Source organism: Coregonus clupeaformis, chromosome 3 (assembly GCF_020615455.1).
Source record: "Coregonus clupeaformis isolate EN_2021a chromosome 3, ASM2061545v1, whole genome shotgun sequence".
Taxonomy (NCBI): domain Eukaryota; kingdom Metazoa; phylum Chordata; class Actinopteri; order Salmoniformes; family Salmonidae; genus Coregonus; species Coregonus clupeaformis.
The window spans coordinates 40,497,215-40,511,084 of NC_059194.1; the positions used below are offsets into that span (position 1 = coordinate 40,497,215).

The 13,870-nt window shown below is 46.2% G+C and overlaps 1 protein-coding gene across 5 annotated transcripts in view; it reads left to right on the forward strand.

Annotated features, from left to right (window-relative positions):
* Positions 1 to 13,870, forward strand: part of lrba (LPS responsive beige-like anchor protein) — a 290,109-nt gene that overhangs the window by 132,188 nt on the left and 144,051 nt on the right. For all 5 annotated transcript variants that reach the window (XM_045208535.1, XM_045208534.1, XM_045208539.1 and 2 more), the window contains exon 37: positions 8,594 to 8,760. In XM_045208535.1, coding sequence (XP_045064470.1) covers positions 8,594 to 8,760 — 167 coding nt within the window. The remainder of the gene's footprint in view (positions 1 to 8,593; positions 8,761 to 13,870) is intronic.

Consider the following 13,870-nt stretch of genomic DNA (forward strand, 5'->3'; position numbering starts at 1 on the left):
TATAGTTGTTTTTCTGGTTCCCTGTGTGTGTGTGTGTGTGCGTAGTAGTAGTCTTTGACAGTACCGTTGAGTTACAGAATGAGGATGTGCCTGACAAGCCTCAAAGACAGCCAAGGACATCATTGTTTCCTGTTCCTGTATTATTTAGTAGCTATAGTCTCCTGTTGTCTCCAGTAATACCACAGTGTGGAGAAAGAAGAAATTTTTACAGGCTGAAATCTCATTCTATTCTGTTAGGGAGATAATATTTGTGTTCTTGTAAATCGGTGTGATTCCACTCGCTAACCCCTAATGGATTTAGTATTGGGTACATACAGTTGAAGTCGGAAGTTTACATACACTTTAGCCAAATACATTTAAACTCAGTTTAAATACATCCACAGGTACACCTCCAATTGACTCAAATGATGTCAATTAGCCTATCAGAAGCTTCTAAAGCCATGACATCATTTTCTGGAATTTTTCCAAGCTGTTTAAAGGCACAGTCAACTTAATGTATGTAAACTTCTGACCCACTGGAATTGTGATACAGTGAATTATAAGTGAAATAATCTGTCTGTAAACAATTGTTGGAAAAATTACTTGTGTCATGCACAAAGTAGATGTCCTAACCGACTTGCCAAAACTATAGTTTGTTAACAAGAAATTTGTTGAGTGGTTGAAAAAGGAGTTTTAATGACTTACAATGACTGTGTATGTAAACTTCCGACTTCAACTGTACATACCACAATTGTTTTGTTTGTTTCTTTTGTGAAAGCCATTCAATTGTGATTCTCTGTCCCACGCGCAGTCTGCAGGGACCTATATTACTACACAACCCACATATATATCATATATATATAGATATATATATCGTGTGTTATAACTCTTTGTTGTACTTGTTAAAATCCATCATTTGTTTTTGTCCACACCATCCTTCTTCCCACCCCAATCAACTTTAATCAGATACCCACTAACCACCATAACCAAGTGTTATAACTCTTTTTGTTAACAACTCTTGTTGTTGTATTCGTTAAAACGCCATTCTCTCTCTGTTCTCTCCCCCACCCCACCCCCTATACCCAATCAACTTTAATCAGATACCCACCATAGCTAGGGCCAAAACTATGTTTCACAATTGAATTCCCCACTTAAATGTAGCCGCTCCTCTGTGACCTCTGAAAGAAGTGAGGCCCTGATAAGTGCAACCACTGATATTGCCATATTGATTTTCCTCCATTCCTGCTCTGGCTTAAGCCCTCCTCGAGCCATCAGTTTCATGGTTTCATTTTGCACCGCCACTATAAAACTAACAGCCCCAATGAAACATGCCCCAGGGGAAAACAGTTTTCCTCTCTGTCTTCAATATTTTTTAAAGTCAGCGTTCGTTCACCTGTTTCTCAGGTTTACTGTTAGAGGACAGAAATAGAAACATGTTCGGGTTTGTTGGTTGTCAAGGACTGGGTTTGTTGGTTGTCAAGGACTGGGTTTGTTGGTTGTCAAGGACTGGGTATGGCCGAGTGCATAAAGTAGGTGATTTGGTTGTGCCCTCACTGCCACACCCTTCACTGTTTTAGTTAGAAAGCATCTTACTTCCGAAATGAATTGTACCTTTTGTGAGTTTCCTGTTGACTGTCACTTGGGGAACAGGGTAGTCCCTCTCCACCCTGACAGGGGTCTGGGACTAGGTCCTTTAGCAGTGGCTCTCTACCACTACAGACACAGGGTAGTCCTCTCCACCACTACAGACACAGACCGTGGCTCTCCACCACTACAGACACAGACCGTGGCTCTCCACCACTACAGACACAGACCGTGGCTCTCCACCACTACAGACACAGACCGTGGCTCTCCACCACTACAGACACAGACCGTGAAGGGAACGGCAGCCACCAGAAAAGGGAATTATTCAATAGATAAAAACAAATTTATGTTTGCTCCCTGTCAGAGTTCATATACACGGGAAGGACGTGATCGAGCAGCCGCGTGATTTAGACACCGTTTGCTCGTAACATATGCTCTCCTTCTCTCTCGCTCTCTCTCTCTCTCGCTCTCTCTCGCTCTCTCTCACTCTGTCGCTCTCTCGCTCTCTCTCACTCTCTGTTGCTCTCTCGCTCTCTCTCTCTCGCTCTCTCTCGCTCTCTCACTCTCTGTCGCTCTCTGTCGCTCTCTGTCGCTCTCTCTCACTCTCTGTCTCTCGCTCTCCCTCCTCTCTCGCTCCCTCCCTCCTCTCTCTCTCCCCCTCCATCTCCATCGCTCTCGCTCTCTCGCTCCCCCCCCCTCCATCTCCATCTCTCTCTCTCTCTTTATTTATTTATTTCTTTCTCTCTCTCTCTCTCTCTCTGAATTGAGTTATCTTTGGCCTGGAGAGTAAGTTATTATAGCGGGTTGAGGGTGACAGAGATGAAGATAACTGGAGGGGGAAATCCAATTACCTTTTAGTGTTCTCTATCTAATGGGATCCTTAATGTGGAAGAGATCTGCAGATCGCATGGCCACGGCTGCCCTCCTCTGCAGAGTATACGATATGAGAGAGAGAAGAGCTCAAACTCTTATTTTTTACGGCATCCTTTCATTAAGGATGAAATGTGGCGGGCTGCGGGGCCACGAGGGCAGAGGAGGTCAGAGATACGGAAGAGTGAGGAAGACCCAGGTCAAATATATTATTTTATCCTCTCTTTCTTTCTTTCTTTCTTTCTTTCTCTCTCTCTCCATCTTTCTTTCTTTTTTTATACCCAGCCGTTGATTCATCCCCAGCCGCTGTAATATAGGACTAATTGAATTGACTCTCTCTCTAGATGCTCTAAAAGCAGGGCGATCCAGCTAGCGATATCTCTGTAATTAGTGACTTAGCGTCATTGTCCCCCTCTGTCTGGCTTGTAAGGCGACCCCTCTCCTCTCCTCTCGCCTCAGAGTTAATGACATTAACATTGAGCTGATGCTCATTATATTCCATCATGACAGCGTCGTTAGCACAACGCCCCCACACAGTGCACTGAGCTTACTCTTCATCCCAGATCACATCCATGGACAGGATACACACACAGAATTGACTGCACACTTAACATTTGAATCACCATGAAACGGAGGGCGACACAATTTACATTTTGAAGTGAAACAAAATGAACACATGACAGTTAAACATTTTCGCTATTTATAACACAATAAAAAAAGCCTATAGCCTGTGCTTCAATAATGTAACCTGCTGTAAAGGACAAAAGCTCAATTCTGGTCAAGAACAAACACCGCCATTTATAGAGTGCTTGGACCAAATGTGGTTATCTTCATAGGTCTATAAACCATCTGTTTCAGTGTGAGAGAATTCCACAACAAACTGTTTCAATGTCAGAGGATAGGTTGTGACCTCAATCTCCCATACCGTCTAGAAGAGCCCCCTATAGGTCACCTCTTGTCCCCCTCTGGCTGTAGCCAGACAGACGTCAGGTGCCACCATCTGACACATTGTTTACAACCTATCAACACACAACACTCACCACTCTGACCGATAGTCGTCACCTGTCATAAGGCGGCCACAGCATGGATTTATAGATGACAGCTATAGAGCTGGGAGTACAGCCATCTCACTATGGTGCTGGTGAGACCCTCTGTGTAATGACAGAGGGATGCTTGTTATCTGTTGCTGGAGTCATTTATTAGTGTGATTCATTTGGGATTCAGTAGTTTGATTTGTATATTATGACAGGATAAAGCAAGTAAACTCCTGACTCCTGATTCTCCAACTGCAGTAGTTTCAACTTACCCTTGCAGTATTCTATATCCCAGAGAGAGAGAGAGAGAGAGAGAGAGAGAGAGAGAGAGAGAGAGAGAGAGAGAGAGAGAGAGAGAGAGAGAGAGAGAGAGAGAGAGAGAGAGAGAGAGAGAGAGAGAGAGAGAGAGAGAGAGAGAGAGAGAGAGAGAGAGAGAGAGAGAGAGAGAGAGAGAGAGAGAGAGAGAGAGAGAGAGAGAGAGAGAGAGAGAGAGAGAGAGAGAGAGAGAGAGAGAGAGAGAGAGAGAGAGAGAGAGAGAGAGAGAGAGAGAGAGAGAGAGAGAGAGAGAGAGAGAGAGAGAGAGAGAGAGAGAGAGAGAGAGAGAGAGAGAGAGAGAGAGAGAGAGAGAGAGAGAGAGAGAGAGAGAGAGAGAGAGAGAGAGCCCAGTGTCTGTCTCTGTGTGTAATTAAGTCCCTTGGTGATGCCTATTGCACTGCTCCTCACATCATTATCTTTGCCCAGCTGACCCAGAGCTGTGAATAGCAGTCCCTTTACTATACACTAACTGACACTTTTAGTCTCTGGAGTAGGAGTCTTGCCTCGCATATTGTCTTTGTTACACCATACCATAGAGGGACATAATTGTATTGATTTCACTGAGGAGTTGGAGAGGAGTTCTTGGAGAGGATAGTTATGATGTATTGAATAAGGATGTGTATTCGTAAAAATAAATATGTCCAATAAGCATATTCTCAAGTGCAATTGAAGGCATTTTTAATGCAGACACACACCAGATGTGGCATTAAATGTGTTAAACGCACAACAATAAAAGAAGAGAGCAAATGTCCTTGGTGCATTCGTACTGTTATCTCTTCTCTTTGGAATCATTACTCTGTATCCAGACAACTAGCCGAGCGCTAGCCAGCGTTCCAGAAGATGTGTATTATTTTTCATCTGCAGCGCCTCTGCCTTCATTTGACTATTTTTCACCCTGGAGAGGACAGTTAACAGGTATGATTCTTCACGTACTGGCGTGACCTTGGAGTGCTTCTGGAGTCAGAGTGGATGGAACCTTCAGCCCAGCTTAGACTAATGGTAGCTACTGACTGGAGCGGGGCTAGACACAGCTGCTGGTTTGAGGAGGGAGGGAAGGGGCAGGGAGAGATAATGGGAGAGAGAGAGGAGAGAACGACAAGAGAGAGAGGGAAAGAGGGGGAGAGAAAGAGAGGAGAGAATGCCACTGGGAGGAGAGATGAAGAGTCCTGCCAACTAGGCATTGTGACCAGTCCATTAACAAACCACAGCAGCCACAGACGAGGGACAGGAGAGAGGGAGGAGATACTTTGATAAGTGTTGCGCCTGCGTTAACCTTGATGGCCGCTATCGGGCCGATGCATGCCTTTGGGATCTGTTTGGCTGGATGAGATTATTTTTTCCCTCCGCTCCGAGCGGGGAGCAGGAAAAATCAATACTCTGCGAGCGCCGTGTGACAGGGGCATCATTTCAGAATTGAAGTGGCTGTCAGACGTCGTCATTCGATGACTTTTGTTCGCCATTGTACTTTTAAGCCTTCATTTTTCTCCATCGTCCTCCCCCCTCCCCCCTCTCTCTCCAAACTCTTTGTCTGAATTACCCTGATGGTGTTTTATGTGGCCGTTTTAAACTTGAGGCCAAGAGATCAAGTGCGAGGGGGAATCTTGTTTCAGCATCTCTCTTTTGTTTAGTAACCCCAACCCTCCACCCCTCCACCTCCTCCCTTAATCATTCTGCAAGGAATTCCTTATTCGTAGGAATATTTGCATTGCTTCTCAGAACACGACAAGGACACGCACCCCAGTCGGACAGTTTCCCCACTTTAAATGAAACCCTCTGGGACGGCTTGTCGGTGGACGTGAGAAATTGGAAGAGGAGCGCGAGACAACGAGGCGCTAGCCGACCCCTCTGTGTGTCTCTAGCTGGCCTCTTTACTGCACCACACAATGTCAAGACGGAGAGTACAAATCAAACATTGCTTTAATAAGATCCCCACTGTTTTGTGTGGGCGTGTGTGTCGGTCGTCGCCCGTTTCTCCAGCAGAACCTTGAGCGCTTTGTGATGTCATGAAACGAGCGCCTGAGACAGTGTGGCACAGAAACATCTAAAGGTCCTTGGCTCTGTCACTCACTGTAACTGATAAACACAGGCTTTATATCTGGTAATGAGGCCTGTAGCCCCACTCACACACTCATTATACTGGTTTAACCCCTCAAGCGCTGATGGGAGAGCAAAAACAACAACTACAGAATTTAGAGGGGGTTGACAGCGCAGAAATCTATGCCATATGTTCTGGGTTTTTGAATTGCACTCATGCAATTGAGTCAGTGTATTTGTATCTGTGAGATGTGCTGGAATGCCTGACCCTCGTGTGTGTGTGTGTGTGTATGACTATTCATGTTGTCTTCTCATATCATTATCATGGTGTAATTGAGCCAGGGTTAGGCCTGTTTCCACACACTGCCCTAACTATCGTCTGTTACCCTGCCTGTTTCCTTTCTAAATCACGCAGACATTTCTTTGGATATTTACTTGAGCTTTGCGTGAATTGTCAGAGACACAACTCCATGTAATTTACTCGATTAACGCCAACCCATTATCAGTCTGTCTTCTCCGTGCGCCTTTTCCCACCAGAGTAGGCGCCAGCGCCCGTCAGCCTCCGACCCTGTCAGCCAGCCCATGTAATGGAAGGTGCTGCCCATGATTACACTGTCTCAAGTCATAAGGTCTCACGTCAGGCCGTCGACACACGCACACACACTGCTTCCTCACCTGCTCTCTCGCTCTCCTAAAGCCTGTCCTGTGCCTTTGCCTTTTACCTCTTTGACTTCATCATCATCTGACTTCCTCTTTTAAATCTGGCTACCAGGTAGACTAGACATTAATCCTGATGATCCATTTCTCTTTTTTCATCTCAATGTCAGCATCAGGATAGACCCTTCATGTACCGTTTCCACTGAAGTAAAGGGGGCCTCCTCTGGTTGGCAATGGCACTAGGCCATTCATGCTATTTTGCTATTCTCCCCGCTCCCTTTGAAATTAGTGGAGGGGTGATGTGTTAAAAAGTGTTCCCTGACTCACTTAGTGCCCTTTGTTCTGTCAGCCTACTAGAAGAGTATAGGATGGAGGGAGGTTATTATGTAGTCATCTAGAGCTAGCAGGCTCAGTATGTAAGAACTAACACAACCCTAGGAGTCTAATATCCTCTATGTATGACGACTTCAGAGCAGTGGAACGACCCCCAGAATCTAGACTCTGACATGGCTTTTCCACGTCGTTTACCCAGAAAGAGAGGTCTAGTATTAATGGGCCTGTTATGTGTTCAGCTGTTTGCTTGTTATTTCAGAGGGGAGTCGCTCAGTGAAACTACTTCCCCTCGTCGACGGGCCTGTTAGAAAAGCACACGTCACTATGGAGGAGTAGGTGTTTTGGTGCGAGGCGATGACCAGCGTGTTTACGATGATGTGTTTAAACTGCAGCACTGCTGATTAGTAACACAGAAGTCACACGTCAAGACAGGCTGGAAGGAACGTTACTTTTTCTGTCCAGTCGTAAAGCAAAGACACGGCCGTCTGTTCCAGGGGGCTGACATACGTTTCAAACATTCAGCACGGTTCCCTCTCCCTATCCCCACCTATTACTACTCTGCTTCTTTTCCACACACACACACACACACACACACACACACACACACACACACACACACACACACACACACACGGTGGGCCAACATGCTTTAAGGTCAAGGACCACCCTAATGCCCCACAAAGAGACATAGATTGATAATTAGGGCCTATAGCCCCTCCAGAAGATCCTTCCAGAACGTGATTTAGACCTATAGATTTCCTGTCAGATATGAAAAGTCACCGTTCCAATTGGAGAGGAGGACCCATTATCAAGCACTTTACTGTGTTTACTGGTTGGTAATGTTACTGGTGAGGCAGGTTGCATTTGTAGAGCTATGGATCTAAGGCTGGAGATGTATGAGTGTGTTCTTCGCCAATGGGCTGCCTTTTAGGTTAATTTAATTTGAGCTGTAGTACACTGTGGATGGATCATGTAGCATTGGGAATTGCATTAAGATTAGCTGCTATTGATACTGTAACCTTTCAGTATCCAATGGATGCACTGAAATCACATTCATAATATGGCCATGATTTTTGCCAGAGGTACTGTACATAATAGTAGCGTGTATTCCTCATTTTATTTGTTGCTTGTATTTCTATACTACATGGCTAACGGCTGTTAGAAATATGCAGTGTACTCAAATGTTTTCAGTCTTTTGTATATTATTTTACAGTTTAACTCAGCTTTATATTTTGTTCAGTTTATCTTAGCGCTGAAATGAAACATTTCTAGTCTGGCTGTTTTTTTCCTCAGTGTAGGTGTTTTTGTTTGTACCATTTACTCTGAGTTCAAAGGCCATTTCTGATAACACATTGGCAGAGAGAAATCAACCTCTGTTTTGTGATTCGGAGCCCTGGAGGCATTAGTAACTATAATGTCCACTATTATTAATCAACGTGACGTAAGGGCCAGAAAATGACCCCAGATTTTCATTTGGTTTTACTCAAGGTAGTATTTCTACACACAGAGCTGCTATAGCCGTGTATTATGTAGCCTTGTCAATTATTATATAGTTTCACATTGTGTGTAGTAGCATATAAAAAAATTCCCAGAATGCATGCTAGTTCCATACATACAATATGAAGTTGCATGCTATGTGTAGCCCAGTTATCTCTTCAGAATTCCTACCTCCTGGGTTTCTCTTTAAATGTACTATAAAGGCTTTTTATTGAGCACTGTGCACATTGTTGTTGTTTTTTACAGAAAAGTTAACCAGTTGTCACGTTGTTTTGTCTTTGACCCCTCAGTCCCACTGTGCCCAGTACTCGGCTGAGAAGCGTGATGAGGAGAAGATGTGCGACCACCTGATCCGAGCGGCCAAGTACCGAGACCACGTCACAGCCACCCAGCTCATCCAGAAGATAGTCAACATCCTCACGGACAAACATGGTGCCTGGGGAAGCTCTGCCTTCAGGTAAAAGTCTACATAGTTCTACAGTCTACATAGTTCTACGGTCTACATAGTTCTACGGTCTACATAGTTCTACGTCTACAATCTAGAGCAGGGGTGCTCCAACTCTGGAACTCTATTGGAAATGCAGGCTTTTATTCCCACCCAGCACTAACACACCTCATTCAACTAATCAAATGATCTGTTTTCGGTCTTCAGTCTAGTTACGCCTTCACCAGGTTCCACTCAGCACCATCACATTTCCAGTCTAAAGTACTGCGGCTCAGTTCCAATCTCCATACTAGCATGCCAATTCAAATCAAGTAATGTATTGGGGAAATGGTCCGATTTGGCTATTTTTTTCCCTGTGTCCAAACTTCCTGCCAGAATTCACATAATAAGAACATTGAGCATTGGTATTGGTGAAAAAGAGGATACACCTGACTTTTAAATGAGCTGTAGCTTTCCTTAGTGTAAGACCACTGTAATGACTGTGTTCTCATTATATTCTACCCTCCCTCTTTACACTGTGGGAGTTAGTGATTGAGTTAGGTCCGCACTGGTGCAAACGTCAAGGTATCGGATGCGTGATACATTGGCTTTGGACAAAGATTAAAGACATTTAAACAAACCCTCCAGCCATTAAAACTATAGAAAAACCTTAGAACCCTCAATGCTGGTTTCAACAAAACAGGCCAGTTAGAAGTCAATGGGGTTATTCCCTAATGATGGCCTGTGCTGTTTGTGTGCTGGCAGGTTGGGTACAGGATATAATGGTTGGAGGTTGGAGATTCAGCCTGCCGTTGGTCGGTTGGTTCCCTCTTGTTAGTCTGAATTGACTCTCCTGAGACTCGTCTGTGTGTGAGCTCAGTTTGCGGTTGCTCTTACACCAGGGTCTCAGGGGGTCTCTCTCTCTCTCTCTCTCTCTCTCTCTCTCTCTCTCTCTCTCTCTCTCTCTCTCTCTCTCTCTCTCTCTCTCTCTCTCTCTCTCTCTCTCTCTCTCTCTCTCTCTCTCTCTCTCTCTCTCTCTCTCTCTCTCTCTCTCTCTCTCTCTCTCTCTCTCTCCCTCTCCTTTCTTTTTTAGTCCTTTTATTCTCTGGTCTCTTAGATTTTTGCCTCCCCTGAGTCTCTTTCTTTCTCGTTCTCTCCTCTCTCTCTCTCTCTCTCTCTCTCTATCTATTTCTGTATATTCACACAACAAGGCCATGCTATTTGCTATGCACCTCCACCGCAGCCCAGAGAGACTCTCCCTTCCTCATTACCGTGCCTTTCTTTCTTTCATTGTGTTGTTGTGCTGCTACAGTATTGATGGTTTTCCTAATGGCTGCCGATGGGCCAGGCTGGGAGCAGGGAGCCGCTGGCACCTGGCCTGGGAGCCGGGCCCAAGCTTTTAATAAATCACAATCAGACCTGTGCCATTACATCAATATTTTTGGTCAATTACCGAGAAGGTCAGGTGGCGCAGCTCCGCGACGGGGACCCCATGCAGGCAGCAGCATGTGGTGGGGGGCGTAAGAGGGAGAGATTGGGAGAGAAGGGAGGCGAGAGAGGGGAGGGGGAGGGAGGGAGGGGAAAGAGAGGAGGGAGAGAGGAGGGAGAGGGGTAGAGAGAGAGGAGGGGGAGAAAAACATCAGCGCAAACAGAGAAAGGGGCAATGGCTAGGATACAGACGGACGTTCACACAAAGTCACACACACACATGCACAAGGACACAATACAGACAGACAGACAGACACGCATGCATGCACACAGACTTAAAAATGTGGGTGCTGCAACATTACAGAAAACAAGTGAGGGAGGGAGAGAGGACATACACACACACACACACACACACACACACACACACAGTTTTTCTATCAGCGGTGGTGAAAATGAAATCTGGGAGCAACAAAGGGTACACGCAGCCATGATTACGACCTTTTGTCGAGAGGTGTAAAATTCACGAGCTCCTATAAAGACAGTATTCCCCAAAGTTTCTATTCAATAAAGGGGCCGAAAATGAAAATATTATTTTCTCCATGAACAGGCTGATGGGAATTGTTGTTTTCCTCACGGCAGGCATCTAATATCATCTGACACGCCGTGACCCGCCTGAATGCAATTTGTGTCTTAATATCCAGCTTACACCAGGCCTGGCCCCTGGAGACGTGAGGTGTTAGGTGCTTTTCTCTCGTTCCTTTCTCTCTCCTTTCTCTCTCTCTCTCTCTATCTCTATCTCTATCTCTATCTCTATCTCTATCTCTCTCTCTCTCTCTCTCTCTCTCTCTCTCTCTCTCTCTCTCTCTCTCTCTCTCTCTCTCTCTCTCTCTCTCTCTCTCTCTCTCTCTCTCTCTCTCTCTCTCTCTCTCTCTCTCTCTCTCTCTCTCTCTCTCTCTCTCTCTCTCTCTCTCTCTCTCTCTCTCTCGCTCTCTCTCTCTCTCTCTCTATTCGTCCACCTCTCTCTCCATTGTATTGTATTGGAGTGTCTAGGGAGGTCTCCCTCCACCAAACAAAGGGAGGTAACTCTCATTATCTGTTCTGAGATCTGCCCTTGGCCGTCATTGGTGTGCAACACATACACACACTGTCATGTTGTGCACTGAGGGACAGGACAGACAGACAGGGAACACTACCTGTTCATCCTTACATTACTGTCACATCCTCTGTAGGGTCGGGTGTACAACACACCAGCCGTCTGATCCAAAATTACAGACACAACATGAATAACCAGCTCTGAGGTGGCCACAAATGAAGTGACTGGCAGCACTAATTTTTTCTCACTTTTTTTTCTGGAGCGAGTGAGCGGCCCAACGGAGCATCTAGGCAGCGTTGGTGTTTATTTGGGTCAGGAGACAAGTCATCTTTCATGTATGTGACACCCGGCAAAGTGGCCGGACGGAGAGAGAGAAATGAGGATGGAGAGAGAGAGATGAGGATGGAGAGAGAGAGAGATGAGGATGGAGAGAAAATGAGGGGTAGATGATGGAGAATGGTAAAGCGGTGTCTCAGAGGACACACTCCCCTTTCCTCATCTCCCTCTTTCATTGCATTCTAATAAGCTGACTAATGTACCATGGAAATTCACTCTGGATGCTGGAGAGGAGAAGGGGGGAGGAGGGAGAATGGAGAGGAGGGATAGGAGGAGAGAGAAGCGAGAGGAGAGAAGTCAGGGGAGAAAAAAGAAGGGAGAGAAGGGAGAAATGAGGAGAGGAGAAGGTACTGTAGCTGCCGTGTTGGAGGGAAAGTACAGTGTTGGTGGGGGAGAGAGTGTGGGAGGGGGAGGGGGGAGAGAGTGTTGGAAGGGGAGAGAGTGTGGGAGGGGGGAGAGAGTGTGAGGGGAGAGAGTGTGTGAGGGGGGAGAGAGTGTGAGGGGAGAGAGTGTGTGAGGGGGAGAGAGTGTGGGTGAGGGGGAGAGAGTGTGTGAGGGGGAGAGAGTGTGGGAGGGGGAGAGAGTGTGGGAGGGAGAGAGTGTGGGAGGGGGAGAGTGTGGGAGGGGGAGAGAGTGTGGGAGGGGGAGAGAGTGTTGGAAGGGGGAGAGAGTGTTGAAGGGGGAGAGAGTGTGGGAGGGGGAGAGAGTGTGGGAGGGGGAGAGAGTGTTGGAGGGGGGAGAGAGTGTTGGAAGGGGAGAGAGTGTTGGAAGGGGAGAGAGTGTGGGAGGCGGAGAGAGTGTGGGAAGGGGAGAGAGTGTGGGAGGGGGAGAGAGTGTGGGAGGGGGGAGAGAGTGTGGGAGGGGGAGAGAGTGCAAGTTTAGATTTAGAGTAGTAGTTAGTGTTGTGTTTTCTGCCAAATGATGGTGATTATTATTGGACATTAGGTCAAATATTTGGGGATGTTTGATGGTGCACCACCTCTGTTTCTCCTCCTCCTAATCCCTCCCTCCCTCCCTCCCTCCCTCCCTCCCTCCCTCCCTCCCTCCCTCCCTCCCTCCCTCCCTCCCTTTAAGCAGCTCATCCTCTCCCCCTCCACTCCACTGGGTTGTAATGGAACAGCCTTAGGCTAGAGCCTTCCCAGCCGTAGGGACATCCATCTTTGTTGTGTGTCACGCTCTCTCGCCGCCTGGCAAAAATATTTTTTTGATGCGCACTCCAATTTTTCTTCAGTAAATCAAATCTTCCCTTCTTTCAGAAAGATGAATGCTCCGGGGTTGGGGTGTTATAGAAAAAATCAATGCGGGCAAAATTGAAACAGTATGCCTCTGCATCGATCCGGCCTTGTGAGATGGAAACTAACAGCTTTGTAACTGTTCCCAGGACAGTTAGCTGACATGTAATGGACAAACTATCAATATTAGCATTACTGTTTTATCTTGTAGTATGTCATTGCTCAAACCAGATCAATCAGGTAAAATAGAAGAATTCAGGGATTTACTCTGACAGATAGATAGGGTTGATGGTTCCCTCGTCTGTTAATGCCATATGAGGACAATCAACCAATTTCCTTTGTGTACAACACACAATAGCCATTGTGCTATTGTTGAACCTGAGAAGGGGATTTGTAACCCATCTAAGAAAGATTGATCCAGTTTTATTATTTTGTGTAATTTTGTAATAATAGTGTTATTTGCTTTTATTACAGAGCTCTGGCCAAAAGTAGTGCATTATTAGGAAGAAGAGTGCTATTTGGAATGCACCCTGAGTCTCACTGTTCATACCATACAACATAACACACTCCTCCAGAATGAGTAGTCTGTAGCATGCATCCTACAGAAACAAAGGACCTATATTCACTCCACTATCCCCTGCTCATCTCCAACCCAGCAGCAGTCACACACACACACACACACACACACACACACACACACACACACACACACACACACACACACACACACACACACACACACACACACACACGGATACTTACCTCTGTCTCTCATTGTCTACCAGTCATAAAATGAATAGATAATAACCTTGGCATTTGCCACAGACTAATTTCAGCCATGCATCAGTCCTCTGCTTGATTACACACACACACACACACACACACACACGCACACAGGCAGAGACACGCACACAGACAGAGACACGCACACAGGCAGAGACACGCACACAGGCAGAGACACGCACACAGGCAGAGACACGCACACAGGCAGAGACACGCACACAGGCAGAGACACGCACACAGGCAGAGACACGCACACAGGCAGAGACACGCA